Source organism: Paramisgurnus dabryanus, chromosome 21 (assembly GCF_030506205.2).
Source record: "Paramisgurnus dabryanus chromosome 21, PD_genome_1.1, whole genome shotgun sequence".
Lineage (NCBI taxonomy): Eukaryota > Metazoa > Chordata > Actinopteri > Cypriniformes > Cobitidae > Paramisgurnus > Paramisgurnus dabryanus.
In genome coordinates this window covers 25,087,418-25,106,085 of record NC_133357.1, presented here as the reverse complement: position 1 = coordinate 25,106,085, position 18,668 = coordinate 25,087,418, and the positions used below count along the sequence as shown (strand labels likewise).

At 35.4% G+C, this 18,668-nt stretch overlaps 1 protein-coding gene across 1 annotated transcript; it reads right to left on the bottom strand.

Moving 5' to 3' along the window:
* Positions 1–6,862: 6,862 nt before the first annotated feature.
* tnnt2a (troponin T type 2a (cardiac)) lies at positions 6,863–16,806 on the bottom strand. The gene is made up of 10 exons (XM_065282316.2): positions 16,786–16,806; positions 16,337–16,361; positions 16,179–16,242; positions 14,665–14,781; positions 13,844–13,921; positions 13,645–13,752; positions 13,160–13,269; positions 10,543–10,633; positions 9,805–9,845; positions 6,863–7,066 (listed from the first exon to the last, which is right to left on the bottom strand). Exons 4-10 carry the CDS (start codon positions 14,761–14,763, stop codon positions 7,033–7,035), a joined length of 561 nt encoding a protein of 186 aa, XP_065138388.2. The 5' UTR covers positions 14,764–14,781; positions 16,179–16,242; positions 16,337–16,361; positions 16,786–16,806; the 3' UTR covers positions 6,863–7,032.
* Between the last annotated feature and the right edge of the window lie 1,862 nt (positions 16,807–18,668).

The following is an 18,668-nucleotide window of genomic DNA, read 5'->3' as shown; positions in this document are numbered from 1 at the left end:
CACATTTTTTATGGTTTCTTGTTCAAACACAATTGCAATGCATTATACTGACTTGTGTAGGTGATTCAAGGTACTGTACATAACTAGATCTTTTCTTTTAGAAAGTACTCGGTTAAGTAGCTTTAAAACAGCAGGTGCTTCATGCATTAAGTGCATGCTCAGTTGACTTCAGATAAATGAAAGTTTATTGAATGCATAACTGAACCTACGCAGTGGATCGACTTCCTCTTATGACTGGATGAGCAGAGCGTAAATGTTGAAACTGGGTGTTATTGTGTGTGTGTTTTGAGCAAGATGAACGTGTTAGTGTTTACCCTTCTGTTACAATGAAACATAATACAATTCTCAAATTCAAAATAAGTGTTCGAAGTGTCATGTGTGCTTGTGTTTTCAAAATATGTGATGTGCGTGTCAAGTGATCTTGTGTGCATCAAGTGTTTTGTCAAAAAAGTGCCTGCTGCACACGCGTCTAAAGGGTTTATGATAAAAGAGACGCTCACATTCACAAAATACCCGCAAAACACTCCCTTAAGAGTAAACTCTAATAATGCATGAGATTATGCGAGTATCTGGCAAACGTGAGCGTCTCTTTTATCATAAACCCTTTAGACGCGTCTGCAGCAGGCACTTATTTTGACAAAACACTTGATGCACACATGTTAACATGACGCGCAGAACACATATTTTGAAATTACGAACCCCACACATGACGGACTACATACATGTTGTGACGAACTTCACATCGAGCGCCCTCGAAAAAAGAAGTCACCGGCTGCCACTGAGTAATTCCCAATTTGATGGTCGTGAATTTAGGGACCATCTCTAAAGTTGCACTTAAATATAAACAATTCTGCTTTAAACAACATTTAAATGAAATAACTTTGACCTTGTTCACACGTCAGTCCAAATCCGATTTCGATGTATATCCGATTGGAATCCAATCACGTTAAGATCTTGTGAACGAAAATCCATTTTTTTCTAATCCATTTTTTTAAATTTGTTTGGCGAAGACCCCAACTCATGTGCATCAGCAGTTTACTTCAAAATACACAAAATATTATGGAGAGGAAATTACGTCATGAGATTTGAATTGTCAAGATAACAATAAAACAACATTTGTTATTTTAAAATCATGAGAAAGTAGGTTGTGGCTTAAGTCAAGACATTCGCCCTTGGGTTTGAACCGCAGCAAATGAACCCAGTGTAAAAATATACTAAATGATTGTATGGAAATGGTTGCAATAGGTTGATGGTTCGAGCTAAAAACATTATTTTGTTCTGTAATAATGTTTTCTTTGGGTTTTTGTACCCTTTAATAATCTGCAATTATGGAGCCAAGATTATCCCTCTTCTGACAACACCTATATTTGGTTTTATTGTAAAGTATACCGTGCTTTGCTGTTTACTTCATCTGTGTTATATTGTGTTTTGTAAATATTGTTTGTTTTATGGTGCAATGTGCAGCTTACTTTTGCTTTGTATTTTTTTATAAGACTTAGTAATGTTGGAATGAAATGGAAAACAGAGACATTTAAATGCAAATTTTACATTTTGTATTTAAATATTAAATGTCTGTTAAGTTAGGGTTAAATAAAAATGCTTTGGCACCTGCTCATAACTTGAAATGTTATTCATGCATTACATGAATTAGAATTGAGCATACCTGAATTTAATATAGACAAATGAGACAATTGTTGACAATAAAGAGATGTAATATTAATATGTGACCCTGGATCACAAAACCAGTATTAAGTAGCATGGGTATATTTTTAGCAGTAGCCAACAATCATTTGGATGGGTCAAAAATTATCGCTTTTTTAATACCCCCAAAATTATTAGAATATTAAAAGAGTCGTCTACCCATATAATGTAGAGTAAATTGATAAAAAAAATCTTATTTTGCAGTAAACTGCTCTACGATGTGTGTATATATATATATATATAAAGGTTTGATGACCTGCCTGTGGGTCCACAGAGTTTAAGGGTTAAATTTACATGTTTTGTGTTTACAAAACTTTGTGTCCTTTAACTTAGGAATTTTTTAACATTTTGGTCAGAAGCCAAACTACAAGTGTCAAACATAAATCGTGCAGATATATTACAAATGATTTGTTTCCCCAGCACAGGCAGAACTTTACTTGTTTCTTTCCAAAGGAGACATTTGTCTTAATCAATCTCCCTACTGGATGCTTCATCTCCACCCTACACAAAAAAATGCTTGGCTGTGATCCAAGAAAAGATCTTATGAGTCATGCAAATTCCCCAATATAAAAGCAAGCTCATGCATTCCTGTCATAGGGAAACCGAGTACCGCACTGCTAATACAAACAACTGTTAAAGTCGTGACTTGTAACAAAGATCATTTGCATAATTTTGCTCATGTTTATTGCATTGTAGAAAGTGCAGTATAATGATCTAGTGTCTATTTTGAATGGATTTTGAATGTTTCACACACTGTAGTCTAGACTGAGTTCTGCGTTCATTCACACACACTGCCATTAACTTACAATATAAAATCAAACTGGTATTTTTCTTCCAATTATTGTAATGCAAGTTTATAAATAACTACAAAATAAATAATACTGATTTCATTTGTGTCAGGCTCTATAACTTGCTGTTGTGCATGCAGTGTTTTGTTAATGCTGTATTGAGCATGCTGTCAGATATGAACAGCAGAAATGTATTGCTAAAATCTAATTGGAGTGAAGGCGTTTAGGCATTTGCTCAAAAATCCTGTTTGTGGGTGGAGATCCTTTACTGTATATGCGTTTAACACTGAAACTAAACAAAGGCCTGAGGGGACAACAGCATCTTTCAGTTGTCATCTACTGTACACGGTAGTTTCAAAATATAGTTCGGCACATATTTTGGTGTAACTTATTTGTCATCTTTCCTCTTATTTGGCCTAAAAGAGGGGTAGGCAATTTTGGTGAGACCATCAATAGCTACCATTCCTCTTTTCCTTCAGATCGCTCTCCAAAGCCCCATTAGCTATTTCTTGTTCCAGGCGTTTCTTCTTCATATTCCTCAGTCTTTTTAAGTCATTTTTCCATGTGTTGCCGGTTCAGGATGAACATAAGATATTCGCTTTGCTTTCCTTTCTAGGTTGGCCTGCATTGCGTAGAGCAGTGTTTCTCAAACTTTTTCAGCCCAAGGACCACTTTATCTTCCAATTTTTTTCTGAGGACCACCTAACAGAATCCCACTCTAACACTCCCCCAAAAAACTCCCCCAATAGGAAGGATAAGCTAAGTTTAAGTTTAATATGCAACTGTTTTAAGTCAAAAACAAATTTTTTAAACACAAATGCAATGCTATCTTCAGAAATTATTATATGAATTTTAGTTCATTTGAAAAAGTAAATGTGAAATGAGTTGCAGCTTAATATGAACAACAAACTGCACATGTGAAAATAAAAAAATGCAATTAAACATACTATAACAGCCTAGGTCCCACTTAATGTCATTCCAAAGAGCCATTAGTTTAAAACTGAGGTGATGGGTATATGAAGTCTATGGTTGTAACTATGGTAACAATAAAATACTGAAAAAAAATGTTCCCCTTCATGTCCAAAATCACTGAAATTACAGGGATTTTACACATGAAACAAAAACGAGTACATTACAAAACTAATAGATCTGTGGATTTTAGCTGCTCTCAGTTGACGCTTGATCCTTCTTTTGACTCCTCTTTGGTTTAGCCAACCGATCCATTTTTACGTTATTAAAACAGAAAGGCAAGAACTGATATCACAGTTTTGCAAGTACATTAAAAATCTACTTAAATAAGTGACGATTGTATAAACACTTGCCTAGTTTAGGTCATCTTTTGGCGGACCACTGGGGGGGTTTGGGGGACCACACTTTGAGAATTACTGGCGTAGAGGAACGTGCAGGGTTGCCAGATCTGTCGAAAAATGTTTCTCACAGAAACACGCCAACACAGCAAAAATTCCATTGTTAAATGAACTCTCACAGAGTTCATCTCAACATTTTTTCCGAGTTTATTATAGCTCCACACTCATCAACGTTAAATAAACACTTTTTTTAAGATTGTAAAGGCCAGAGTTTCATCACTAAAAGAGATTCCAGGCTGGTTTCAGGTTTAACTATTTAGGTAGTACTGGTTCAGAGTTAACACGATTCAAGAGTTTCTTTAACTCACAAAAGTGTTAAAGGGGTCATATTATGAGATTTTTAAGATGTAAAATAAGTCGTTTTGTGTCCCCAGATTACATATGAGAAGTTTTAGTTCAAAATATCATATCGATAATTTATTATAGCAGGTTAAAACTCCCACTTTGTACGTGCATGCAAAAATGTGCTGTTTTTGGGTGTGTCGTTACTTTAAAATGCAAATGAGCTGATGACATGCAAACACTGATTACAATGATGGTGAAATGAAACAGCCAAGATCTAAACCTAATTTAAAGGGGTGGTAGCTTGAAAATCTGATTTTTGTCATGTTTTAGTTGTATAATTGGGTCCCCAGTGCTTCTATCAATCTAGAAAATTGGAAAAAGATCAACCAAGTAACTTAGTTTTGGTGAACCATTCTCTGCAAGCATGTGAAAACATAGTTTATTAACATTTTGCCTGTTTTGTGATGTAAGTCTTATTACAAGTATACCGTCTCTTAATCTGAACTATCCAACCACTGCTGTTTAGTGCAGAGAGAAAGAAAAAATAATTGACAGCAAAATTGAGTTTCAATTTCAACAAACCATCAATCATTGTGATCACTCTTTGTATTTCATCAGCTCATTTGCATTTTAGAGGACACACCCAAAATGGCACATTTTTGCTCACATGTACAAAGTGGATATTTTAACATGCTATAATAAATTATCTATATGGTATTTTAAGCTAAAAATCCATTATATTCATAATATGACCCCTTTAACTCTTGCTGTTCAGATAAGGACACCAAACATTAGAAATAAGCATAATATAGAGCCACAGAAAACAAGTTTATAAAAGTTAAAATCAGAGCATTAAAAAATGTAAATCATTTAGTTTTACTTACCGTTCGATCTTCAGGACACATGGAAAATGACAGGCGGTCAGCCAAAACTGAAGACTGAAATGTTTGGACGGAGTATAATCACATCTCTAAGGAGTTGGGTTAACACTGACATGATTAACTCTGAACAACTATTTACTCGAAATATGATCCATTTGCTCTTTAGGTGTTGAATTGAAGAAATGTTTAACACTGAAATTGTAACTCTCTCATAAATTCGAGGCTCATAGGAAATCTTGAGTTTCCCAGTCATATTTAAAACTTTGCGATGGCGTTCATGCCTAATATTCATCTCATATATACAATATAAGTTTAAGTTACTATGGCAAAGAACACTGCTTAAAGGGGACATTTCACAAGATGTTTTTAAGATGTCAAATAAATCTTTGGTGTCCCCAGAGAACATATGTGAAGTTTAAGCTCAAAATACCATATAGATCATTTAGTATAGCATGTTAAAATCACTTTATACGTGCAAGCAAAAATGTGCTGTTTTGGGGTGTGTCCTTCCTTTAAAATGCAAATGAGCTGATGAAGTGCAAACACTGATTACAATGATGGTGGTTTGTTGAAGCTCAGTTGTGCTGACAAAATATTTTTCTCTCTCTTCAAAAATGTCAGTGCTGTGGTTGCGTAGTGCAGATTAAGGGGCGGTATTATCCCCTTCTTACATCACAAGGGGAACCAAATTTCAATTACCTATTTTTTCACATGTTTGCAGAGAATGGTTTACCAAAACTGAGCTACTGGGTTGATCTTTTTTACAGTTTCTACATGGAAAAAGTTTTTTCATTATACTTCTATGCCTTCCACAAAGATATATAGTATTATAAATATATTTACACCACTTTACTTGGTGATTGCTATCAGGATTTAAAAAGATTTTTTAATCACCATGACTAAAAATGTTTCTGGAGAATATCACCTATTGTACCCTGCCTTTAAGCTGGGAATGTTTTTAAATATTATGTGCTCTGATAATATACTTTTAAAAAGTTCATACTACTATCAAATGTATGAAAATGTCAAGTAATGATTTTGTAAAAAAAAATCTAAGATTTTTGGCAATGTGTTAAACAGAGTTGTTAAATTATACAGACAACATGAGCCTAAAGTCCTGCTCAAGGGGGTATTGCCATGACTCCATGTGGGGCTTAACCCAGTGGCCTTTTAATTCGTTCCTGTCACAACGCCACCCATCTTGTCTCATCTTAATATTTTCAACTTGCAGTTTCTCAGAATATTCCCTTTTATCTTTATATCTGATATACCTGTCTTGTATAGAAGATAACCACCAATTACATTTGCAGTCTGTTATGGGTGGTTTTCATATGATATTGCTTGGGGCAAACACACAGAATGGTCCTGTAGTCTCTTCTTTCTCTAAAACAGAAATAGTATGTATAGACATATAATGCATGTCAAAGTGACTGGCAGGTCAACGTCCTTGTTGTCGTAGTTTTGCTCTACAGTGGTAGAGTTATGTTACACTTAAAAAAAAACACAATTAACAACAATTTCAGTTCTGAATTTATCGCGTGAATTAATAAATAATAAACTAATGGAAAAAACAACCATATCTCATGGAATTCGCACATATTTTACGAGGTGGTTAATTCATACGACCATATTCGTACATTTTTGTATGTTTGCTTTTGCCCCTTTGAAGTTGGGGTTAGGGGTGGGGTTTTGATATTGTTTTTTTATGATACGAATTCATACAAATTAGCCATCTCGTAAAATACGTAGAAATTCTCGTGCTATCAGGCTGAATAAACAATGTTTTACAAAGGTAAAATATATCAGACAAAAGTATTGCTGGTTTAATTTCTCATTTATTATTTTCTGTGCGTGTATTGTAAATATATGTGTGTCCTGGACAGACAATTATTTTAACATAATTTTTTTTATTTAAAATGACAATATTCAATTTAACATTAATTATTTTGGGTAAAGTATATGCAGGTCGTCTTGGGCTCTCTGTGAGGAGTTCAGCTGTTCAGTACAGATTCACTTCCTTAGGCCTCTCTTGGTTCTTTTTGACCTGTAGAAATAAAAACAAATAATAAATGAGATGTCATATCAATGTTTGAAAACAGCCAGACTTAAAGGCAAGATATGAAATTCTTGCCACTAGTAGTTTCTAAACAACTATAACGGTGTAGCTTGATGTCTCTGTGAAAGAACAATGAGAGTCATTCACCTTCACTGTTGATATTAAATCATGTTAATGGATGAAGTAATTCAATAAAGTTTTATAATCGTTACATTATATTGTAAACTAACAGTGTGGCTTCATTGAAGCATTAGCAAATTGACTTGCTAGCATGCGGCACTGCGCACATCGTTGGGTGTATTGCGTAAGGAATAATTGACAACGGGCCGTTGAATTATACGAAAATAATGCATATCCAAGGTGGTAATATGGCACGATGTAAAGTGTAGTTATTTTCAAATCATTCACAGGACCAGAGTCAATTATTCCACTTATACCATGAATGGTTTCTATGCCAACAAAAGCAGAAACCAAGGATAACCCGGAGATGACGCCATGTATAAACAATCCTACACTGTCAGAAAAAAAGGTTTTGTACCTTTAAAGGTATATAAAAATAATACAATGTTGTACCTTTTGGGATACATAACTGTTCCTTAAGGATCTATTTTGTACCTTTAAAGGTACAGTTAACTGTTTTGTACCCCTAAAATTTAACTGGTACAAAATTGCTCCTTAAGGTACACTTTCTGCACGGTTTTAGATGTGAAATGTAAACCGCCCCTAATTCTGCAAATTCATTGTTAAAGGAACATGCCGACATTTTGGGAATTTAGTTTATTCACCGTTTCCCCAGAGTTAGATAAGTCCATACATACCTTTCTCATCTCTGTGTGTTCTGTAACTCTGTCTGACGCAGCCCCCGCTAGCTTAGCTTAGCACAAAGAATGGAAGTGAATGGCTCCAGCTAGCATCCTGCTCCCAATAAATGACAAAATAACGCGAACATTGTATCACGTTGTGATTTGTATAGTCACAGCATGTATAAATAACAAGGTCAAATGAGACACGGTCATTTTTTAACAATATACTGGGAACTAGTAACTCCACCCAAGTAGCAGTGCTTCGCCTTCTGAGAATATAGTTCCCTGTATATATATATATGGTTATAAGATGGCTGTGTCTCATATGACCTTGTTATTTGTACAAGCTGAGACTATACAAATCACAACACATAAATAGGAAAATGTACACGTTTTTTTTTCACTTATAGGTAGCAGTATGCTAGCTGGAGCCATTCACTTCCAGTCTTTGTGCTAAGCTAAGCTAGCGGGGGCTGTGTCAGACAGAGTTACAGCACGCACAGAGATGAGAAAGGTATGTATGGACTCGTCTAACTCTGGGGGATACGGTGAATAAGCTAAATTCCCAAAATGTGGGCATTTTCCTTTAAAAACTTTTGAAATAATGTAAGAGAACACATGTGAACAAAATATATAACGCTGTGCTAGAGATGTTTTTATATATATATTTTAATGCAAAAAATCTTACATACTGTTTCTTTAACATTTTTTTTTACTTCATCTTAAGTGAAATGTGCACTGAGCTTGGTGCAGTGCATTGTGGGATTGCTTTATCCTTTGCCTCGTACAGTAATTCGGTCAACACAAGGTCCCTAGGCATTTTTTTTACTATTTTACAAGGTGGCTAATTCATGTAAATTTGCATTGCTACCACATGACACCATTAGCTGGGTTTCCACTGATTTAATGCGCATTTTTGAAGTTTTTACGCTCACCTGAGGTGGTTTTTGAAAAAGAGTAAATAAGAATACTGGGAGATGGAAACGCATTTGCCAAATAAATTCTAACCTAGCAAAAATTAAACTCACGGGACTGATCGTCTAGCTGTATTAGCTGACGTTAATTTTCCTATATTTTGTACTTGACGTTGCCGCAATGCCCTTGCTGCTAGTGCCTGCAACAAAAATTCTGCATTTCTTCTTCTGTGCACAGCATTCATATAAGCTGCAATTTATAACTTGCCAAATCGGAACTAAATGCAGTCCTGTTTCCATTTTCTAAGCGTGCCTTGTTTTATTTACTGTTGGTTTCTAGGTTGCCAATACCACCGTCATTCGCTCGTACGGTGGAGTCACATCGTTCAAATTCGCACACTGAGGTGTTTTAAAAGGCATCCAGGTAATATTCTCCTGACAGCCGTTGTGTCTGTGATGTTTTCAAATGTTGTATAATTAGGCAGCTAATTTGATTTTGAAACTGAGATTGTATTTCTGTTGACTTGTTATCCAGAGGTTTGGTTAAAAGTCATGGATATGGACCGAAAGTCCTCACTTTGTTATTCACCACATCGCAACCAAAAAACCTCATTCTTCCCCCAGGTCTTTTAGTTTTGGCTCTCGCATTAGTTTTCCGCCAAAAAGCAGGTTTAACAATGTCCCCGCCAGCCAGATCGCTGATCTGATGGGTGTTCACAAACATTTCTGTGTCTGTGTTCCATGCCTGAGGCAGAAACCGATGAGTCAGAGATTGGTTTGAATGTGAATTCCCTCGAGGAAACGTAGCAGAGTTTTCGATAAAAAACATAGCAAGCCTGGGAGAGCAGTGCAGGCATGTATTAAAACCAAAACGATAGCTTGAGAACCAGTTCAACAATGTTTATTTATTACAAGATTTGCATAAGAAGTAGTAAGCTTGGCGTTTGGCAGTTTGGGAACTCTTTTAATTTAAAAGATAGATAATGGTGCATGTTTAATATACACTTACGTTTTCTGGTGGTCACTGACTCTGTTCCTCAGGACGTTGATCTGTAGAGACAACCATAATTATTTTATTACTGTATTTACAATACTGTACATACTCTAACATCTCACTGAAAGCAGGAGAATGGCACCATGACCTTAAGTTACTTATGTTTACTTTCTATTAACTTCTACAGAAATAGACCAGGAAGGGATTTGAGCGGAGATGAATGCTTTTCTTGTGAGTCATTGTAATACCTACACTAATTCAAAAGTCATTTTTCCAGGTGAAACAGGATATAAACTTGTGTAGGACAGATACATTTTTTGTCACATAAAATGCATTATTTCGCATTTGTATCATTTCGTATTTATGTTAAATAGCTACTAGTTAATATGATAACCAATAGCTTGCTTGCATGACCTGATAGATGACCTCAGCTAAATCTGATGTGGTTGTCCAAGTTCTTACATTATGAAAAAAGACTGCAGGCTAAAAGTATTTCCTTTGTTTTAGGAAAAAGTCAGCCCATTTTCATAAAGTGCGTATGAATAGCACGCAATGTGAAAAGTCGTGCCAAAGTTGAACGGGAAGGACTGGCGTGCACGCAAAATTGTAATTTGCACGATTTTTTTGCATTGTGTGCAATTTATACACAAATCATGAGAATGGGCTGGAAAAAGTAGATATGGTCGATTTTGACGTCATGTCATGTGAACTATGTGGCCGTTCGTAGAAATCCTATATGAGTGAATCACCTACCTCATATTTCTGTTTGTTAAACTCATACTCTAACTCAAATTTCTCTGCTTCTAGTTCACGCATCCAAGTCCAGAGTTCTGTGACTTTTTCCCTAAAGATAAACAAAGAAAGAAATGGTTATTTATTATCAGGTCTCCATACATCTGGTTGTTTGTACAGAATGCAAATACAAAAGTAATTGAAAACTATAATGTTTATGCACTCTAAAAATGCTTAAAAAAGGGACAAGCCCAACTGTTGGGTTAAATTAACCCAGAAAATGTTTATATTCGACCCAACAATGGGTTAAAACAAACCAGCATTTTGGGTTGAAACAACCCAGCATAAGTTAAATCACAACCCAACGGGCTCTTTTCAACCCAACATTTCTGAAAAATAAAGATAAAGCAGTTAATAAGAGCCCAGAATAGATGTGTATTCCCTCAATATGATTTGGGTGAGACCCCAAAAAGCTACTTGATAAAACGCCACATTTAGTACATTTCTGTAAATCCTTATTTTTATTTCCGTAAAAAAAAAAATCCGTAAATTTTTATTCCGTTTTAGATCACAACATCATTTCAACATATCCTTCAACCCCTCCATCCCTGCTCCAACCCATACGACCATTAAGTCATTTGTCCAAATCTGCCCACTACCGGCAGCAGGTAAAATGTTCGCATTTGGTCATTAGGAAATAATACATTTTGGTATAATTTTGCAATGATTACATGTATTGGGATAATTTTCTATTTAACTGCCAGAATTAATTGTATTTATTTTACATATTACACTATTCAGGCAGACATTTTGAGCAAATAATGTAATGCAATTGTTTATTTAATAATATAAAACACAAAACAGTCTAAACTAATGTTATTCAAAAAGAAAAAATAATAATAATAATATAGGAAACGGATGCAAAAGCGATCACGATCTGCTGTATAACTCAGACCCGCTGGGTTTACTGTTATTTAAAAATGTGCAACAATTTTAATACACACACTGTAAAAAATACTTTGCTGCCTTAAAAATGTTTGTTAAATCAACTTAGATTTACAAGTCATGTCAACAGAGATGAGTTGTCACAACTTATAAAATATAGTTGAGAAAAGTCAACTTAATTTTATAAGTTATAACAACTCACCTGTAGTTATAACAACTCATCTCCAGTCACGATAAATAATAGTAAGTTGAAATGACTTGTAAATCCAAGTTGATTTAACAAAAATTTTTAAGGCAGAAAGTATTTTTTACAGTGCAGCCTTTATCTATACTTAATACACAGCATACTAAAATGCTTGATTTTGATTGGCCAGTCACAACATTCCAAGGTTTGTTATGTAAGAAATGATTGACGGCAAGCCGTTGAATTATTCGAAAATAATGCACACACTAAGCGGAGGTTAATATTGCAAAATAAGCCCCTTTAGTGTGAAACAAGATCCTCCGCTTCGAGTTGGGTCGTGATCACACTGTGGAGGCTTATTTTTTTGCGATAACAACCTGCTAACAATATGCTAATTTTCCAGTTCCCCAAGAGTTAAACATTTGATTCTTCCCGTTTTGAAATCCATTCAGCTGATCTCTGGATCTGGCGCACTTTTAGCATAGCTTAGCATAATCAATTGAATCTGATTAGACCATTAGCATCGCGCTAAAAAATTACCAAAGAGTTTTGATATTTGTCCTATTTAAAACTTGACTCTTCTGTAGTTACATCGTGTACTAAGACCGACAGAAAATTAAAAGTTGCGATTTTCTAGGCGATTTTCCATTGAAAGTAACCAAGGGGACTATTTTCGGGCAGTGTGTAATATCACTACGCCAGCTGCAGCCATGTTACATCCGCAAAGTCCTTGATTATTACGCCAGTTTGAGAGTTTAGTTCCTAGCCATATCTGCCTAGAAAATCACAACTTTTAATTTTCTGTCGGTCTTAGTACACAATGTATCTATAGAAAAGTCTCTCTAGGGAAGTTGGAAATGAGCATATTTTCAAAAAAAAGTGGAATGTCCCTTTGATTAAACTTTTTCCATTTTGTTTGTTTGTTTATTGTTTGTCTGAAAACCGAGGGTCTGTTCTTTCATTTGATATATTTGTATGTTTATACTTTTTTCAATTAAAATATTCCTGAAAGGCATTTTGTGAAACTTTTGTGAAAATCACAAAAAATGCTGTCAGGCAACTTTAAAGCAACACTATGTAGTTTCCATGTAAAAATGACTCACAGCTCCCCCATGTGGTTGAAAAGCGCAACAGTGCCTGGTATCAGACACTCTTCTGCAGGCAGGGGGAGGGGCGGGGCTGTGTTTCCTACCCTCCACCGCCACTTTCAGAGTGTGCTTGTAGCAGCTAGGAGGCTGCTCAGGTTGCAGCAACAGTACAATTTGTTCAGTTTAAAGTTGTTCTATCACTGAAATAATTTTAGAGACATTATTTAAAGGTAAAAAAACTACATAGTGTTGCTTTAAAAAAAAGGCTGGCGAGGAATGAGTTAAAATATATTTTGTGTTCAACAGAATCAAGAAACTCATACAGGTTTAAAACATAATGAGGGTTAGTAAAAGACAGGATTTTCATTTTTGGTTGAACTATCCCTTTAAATTTATAGCAGTCAACTTTGGCAGGACCAACCTGAGAACAGATTCAGTGGCATTGCTAATGTCCAGAGGTTTGTGACGATCACCAAGAATCTTCTTTTTCTTCTCTCTCTCGGTCTGTTTCTTTCCACAACGCCGGTCCGTCTGCAAAGCAACGTCACCCGTGAATGTTGAATGTGGCTTTTATACCACAGAGAAGGTGTTCAAAAGAGTTTTTAAACATTCATCATCATGATATTTATGCATGTTTGTGATTTTAAAACATTATGCTAAATTTATTTATAAAATAAATGACTGGTTTTCCAGTATGATCTCGTAGGAGTCAATCGTAATGTGCTGAATTCAGACAGGCAACAACTAAAAAGTGTTAAAGCACAATCATTAAAAAAAATCCAACAGACTATGGAGTCCACATTCCAATGGTGTGTGATCACAGTGGATATATAATACAGCACAATCTTAAACTGGGACTAAATCTCTGCCATTACTGTAGCCATGATGTTTTACCACAACTCTGACCTTTTGCATGTAGCCACCAAAGTGCAAACTGGTGAGCGTCTTCTTTTTTTTGGCATCATCCTCCGCCCTCTTTTTGGCCTCCTCTTCCTCCTTCCGAGCTCTTTCGTCCTAAACATGTGAAAAGCCAGCTTATTCTGGTTTACCCTCCTCAGTATCAGATGGCAGGTAATGAGAGGGCATGCGACAGCCCTTCACTCACCTCCAAACGCTTCTGACGTTCCTTCTCACGCTCGCTCCGGATCCTCTGCTGCTCTGCCCGCTCGGAACGCCGTTTCTCCTGGGAAATTAGTTAGATGCATAAAACAGAGATAGATTACAATATTCGTTTAAAAAAAGTAAAAGTTGATTGATGTGACTTAAATTCACAAATAAAGTTTTGAACAGGGATGTTAAGACCTGTGTTGTCACGTTTTACATGTCTTCGGTTTAAGAAAATAGCTTAAAGGGCCCATATTATACAAAATCCACTTTTGCAAGGTGTTTAGACATAAATGTGTGTTGAACACAACAACGCTACAAAGAAAAAATCCACCCACTCCTCCCTTTTTAATTGGCATTAAACCAGAGCAGTCTTATTAGACATGCTGTTTTGATTCTCTTGTGAATGTGATGTCACACAAACAAAGCCCCACCCACAGCCACTGACTGACTGCTTCATTTTACCCAAAAGTTTTTCTAAATGTGTTTGTTAGCATATTTTAGTGCTAATGCAGCTAAAGATACTATTATCAGATCTATTTTTAACCCAAAGCAGTAGTTCATTTGCATTTAAAGGTACAGACATAAAACAGCGCTTTTTTTGGTCCCACCCAAATAGGGGGATTTTGAACACGCTTTAACAAATGATCTGTGTGGTATGTTTAGCTAAAACTTCACAAACTCATAGGCAAACCTGAGACTTGTATTACAACTTGTAAAAAATTGTATAATATTGGCCCTTTAATAATAAGAAAAGCCAAACAAATAGTAGTTTTGCAAAATTAGTAGCTTTAAAGTTTTTAGGACGCTATGCTCACTCACAATTCTTTCTTTAAGGCTGATAAGTTCTTCTTCTTCCTTCTTACGGCTTTCAAAGTGAACTTCTATGAGTGTCTGGAGCTCATTCAGGTCCTTCTCCATGCGCTTACGGTGGATATCCTTATAGGGGAGGAAACATTTCAGATCATGTATGCAACAATTTCCCATAGTGTAGCATCTATTGTGTCAGAAGTTACACTTTAAAACGTGCCAAGTTATTTTCAACTCACGGGTAACAACACGGGGGGTTAGTCGTAACACGGACTGTTTACATTGTTGCACAAGGTTGAGCGTTTTCTATTTCTGGTATTTTTTCACGCTGCCAAAAGACGATCTCCCGCAAATTATTGGAAATGTATCATGTTTTTCCAGAGAGTTATTTATGAACGAGTGTTTTGGTGGCACGTAAGTACATTTTTTCATCATATGTTTTTTTTTTCGGTTTCTAAGTTGGGTGTGTAAGATAACAAATCCAATGCTATGTCATATTAATCAGTGTCTTGTTGACTAAAACATAGCATCGTTTTGAAATATGTCTGCAGCAACATTTTTGGTGGGCATGAAAATATTTTGACCCTGTGGGGTTAATTGTAACGCTGTGTTACAACTAACCCCTCAGCACTTACGATATGAAAACCGCTAATGTTAGCGTAATTCTTGCCGTTGTTTTAAATAGGCTAAACATGAATGATTGCTGGCTGCCAACAAAATAAATGTGCCTGTCTTATCAAAAATCCTGTGTTATTACAGACTGGGTCACATATAAAAATAAATGTCATAATTGTGCTGCTTTTTCTCACATATTTAGACATTTGTATCCATTTATAATTTAACTATTGTTAAAAAAGGGCTGGATGAATGAATACAGTGTGGATACCTGTAGACAAAATAATATTGAAATATTTGCCTGCAAACCTTATTTTTAGCAAGTGTTACAACTAACCCCCTGCCTGTTACAATGAACCCCACCTATGGGGTAAGTTGTAACGCTTGCACTTCTGTCATGTTTGGTGTAATTGTCCAAGAATGGTAAGTACTAGAAACAAACTTCAAATGTTCATTTGTAGCAGAGATGTGTGTGTTGCTTGTGTAAAAATATAATGAATCAAACTCAAATATTTTTTGAATGATTGAGCCAAAACCAAAAAGTGTTAGGTTGTGCCCCACTATCCCCTATGTGTAGCACATGGCAAGGCTCAAATATGTTTGTTAGGAACCATGTGCAGCGACCATTCAAGATGTTTGCACAATACTGCATGATCTAAAGTGCCTTAAAATAGATAAAACATACATTATTGATATAGAAAATTAGAATATTATGGATTCAGAGTTCCTCTTTCAATAGGAAATATAGTCTCCGGTATGTAAATTGTAACAGATTGTGCTGTACAAATATAACAATACAGTAAATACATAAACACAGAAAAGAAAGTTCTCTCTTAAAGCTAAATTGAATGTCAATTCAAGCCAACCATACCTGTTGATTTAAATATGATTGAGTCATGGGAGCTACTCACATCAAAATCAACTTTTTCTCCATCTGGAATCTTTGGGGGCACCAAGTTTGGCAACACAAAAGGTCTAAAAAAAACAAAAACATAATTTACTTACATTGTTCTATAAAAAAATACATTGAATTATTATTCTTGGACTCCAAAAAACAAAATCAACTTACTTTACGACTTTACGTTTAGCCTCCTCTAAAGAGTCAAACAAACAAACAAAGTTAACCATAACATAGATGAAAGACTTTTGGAGTTTTCACTTTTATATTGTCATTTTTACATCTATTGTGAATTTGACAGTCAAAACCCAACCAAAAAAAACATGGTTACACAAACTGGTTTTGCCAATGGCAATCAATCAATACATAAAAAATAATGATATATTTTGTAAGGGGTGAATCAGTCAACCATAGCAATATAATATCAGTCAGTTGATTCATTGAACTTTATTATAATGGGACTCTGAATGATCTCATGCTTAGAAAGAAGGAATTATTCAGAAGGGTGTGTGTTTGTGTCATAATACAAGTTTCCACAGGCGTTAAACTATTCCTCAAAAACCATAAATCAATCTAAGACTAAACATTACAATTAAACATAACTTAACAACAGCAAGTACCTCCTCCATCTTCTGTCTCATCTTCACCCTCTGAAAGAATGAATGAATGAATGAATGAAAAAATGTAAAGTAGTATTTGAAACTGTTGGAAAGACTAAAACACAATCAAAATTGATAACAAAAGGAGAAAACAAACATCTAGGTAAAAGAGGTTTAACATTTCGTTGTTAGGGTCAAATGTTTGCATTCAAAATTATAGTTAAATGTCAAAAAAGACTTTTGGAGGACATCTGAAGATGCCATCGATATTCCAAAGGCTTATTTGTTCCTAGACTTGGGGCTGGATTCATAAAATGTTTTTAGGGGGAAAATTCTTCTTAGCTGTGATTTTTTTAAACATCAAATATAAGAAAATAATTAGGAATATTTTGTATTGTCAATACAAAAGAAAAGTACTCGAGAAGTATTCAAATGTTCATATAAAGAAACTGTTGTAAATACCATCTTAAACTTAGGATAAGTTCACAGTTTTTAAAAAGGTAAAGATGTTTAATCCGTTTGTGACATGTATTGTGTAGTCTGCCTTGCTTTTCTTTAAAACATGTTAATGGATCGATACTGTTAAGCAGTGGGGAACCTTCAGGGCCTTCTACGCCTTCAGAGAAGGCCTAAAAAAATTTATAAAAAGATTTTTTTATAATAATAATACAAATAAATAATATAGTATTCAATAAAAATATGTTTTTAAATTTTTAAATTTCTATTTAATTCAATTTAATACAATACATGTAATATATTTTCTCTCATCTATGTTCTAACGTAAAGCTTACTGTCAGGTTCATGTCATGAAAACATCTAATCCAATCAGAATCGTCTGTCTCTATTAAGGCCCGGTTATCTGGCTCATTCATTGGTTAGGACTTCATGAATCCCAGGGAAGGCCAAGCTATGTGTTTTGGTGTGGAGAGTGACGGGCAAATCGACCAATCACGTTTTGATTTCAAGTGGGCGGGTAAAAAACAAAGCATTGTAAGCCTTCATGAAGTCCTAAGCATGCAACAAACTGGATGCGAGCTGCCGTAAAACACCAAAGACGAAGATCATAGACCGTTAATATTAATACAGTCTAATGGCCCGAATCTCTGCGGTGAGAGTGGTTGAGGTAAATGGCGGAAAACGTGATTGACGTTGTGGCTAGCTTGATAGGGCTGAGGTAAAAACGAAATTACTTAAGCGCGTACTCGTGAAGAGCACAGCCGGGAGAAGCGCGTGCATATGACGCGAACACGAGAAAAATAATGGGTTTAATTATACTTTTACTTCCTGACAGTTTCACTTGTTACGTGAGGATAGTAATGACTGACAGACGACGCTGAAGAACATACAATATAATTTCCTAACTAAATCTGAGAGAATGCGAAAACATTCAAATATTTTTTTTCCCCGCTATAACCGATGGGCAGGGCGGAGATACATTTCGGTAGCACTCGGGGCTTGGGCTAGAGATTTTGCGAGCCCTGGATATCTTATAACAACAGTTATAAGCCACAAGGAGGTGCACTGAGAACGCAGGGTGCTATATTTCCCCTTATGAAAAAGATTAACAAGGTATCCTACAGCTAAATATATATTTCCAAAAAAAAAAAAAAAAATTAAAGAACATAATTTAAGCTTGTTAAATGCAAATTTACAGAGCCCCTGTCATTACAGAGCAGCTTAGTCTGTATTTGTGTTTATCAGTTAGATTAAAGTAATTTTAAACTTTAAAACTGCATTTAAAGGCAGACAATGCCCATTCTGTAATTTAACTTTGCGTGCTCAGAATTTTTACACGTTCACTGTATGATTTAACGAAATACGAATAGCCTAGTATTATGGATGGAGAGGCATTTGCACTTCATTGCATATTTTGAAGGCCCAGCTGAAGTACCCACGGTTCGCCA

What these genes read in the sequence shown, in the direction of transcription:
- tnnt2a (XM_065282316.2), bottom strand. Translation starts at nt 14,763, where the DNA reads ATGGAGAAGGACCTGAATGAGCTCCAGACACTCATAGAAGTTCACTTT. An exon ending in TTAACAAACAGAAATATGAG is followed by an intron (nt 9,846 to 10,542) that starts GTAGGTGATTCA and finishes TTGTCTCTACAG; the next exon opens with ATCAACGTCCTGAGGAACAG. An exon ending in GTCAGTGACCACCAGAAAAC is followed by an intron (nt 7,067 to 9,804) that starts GTAAGTGTATAT and finishes TTATTTCTACAG; the next exon opens with GTCAAAAAGAACCAAGAGAG.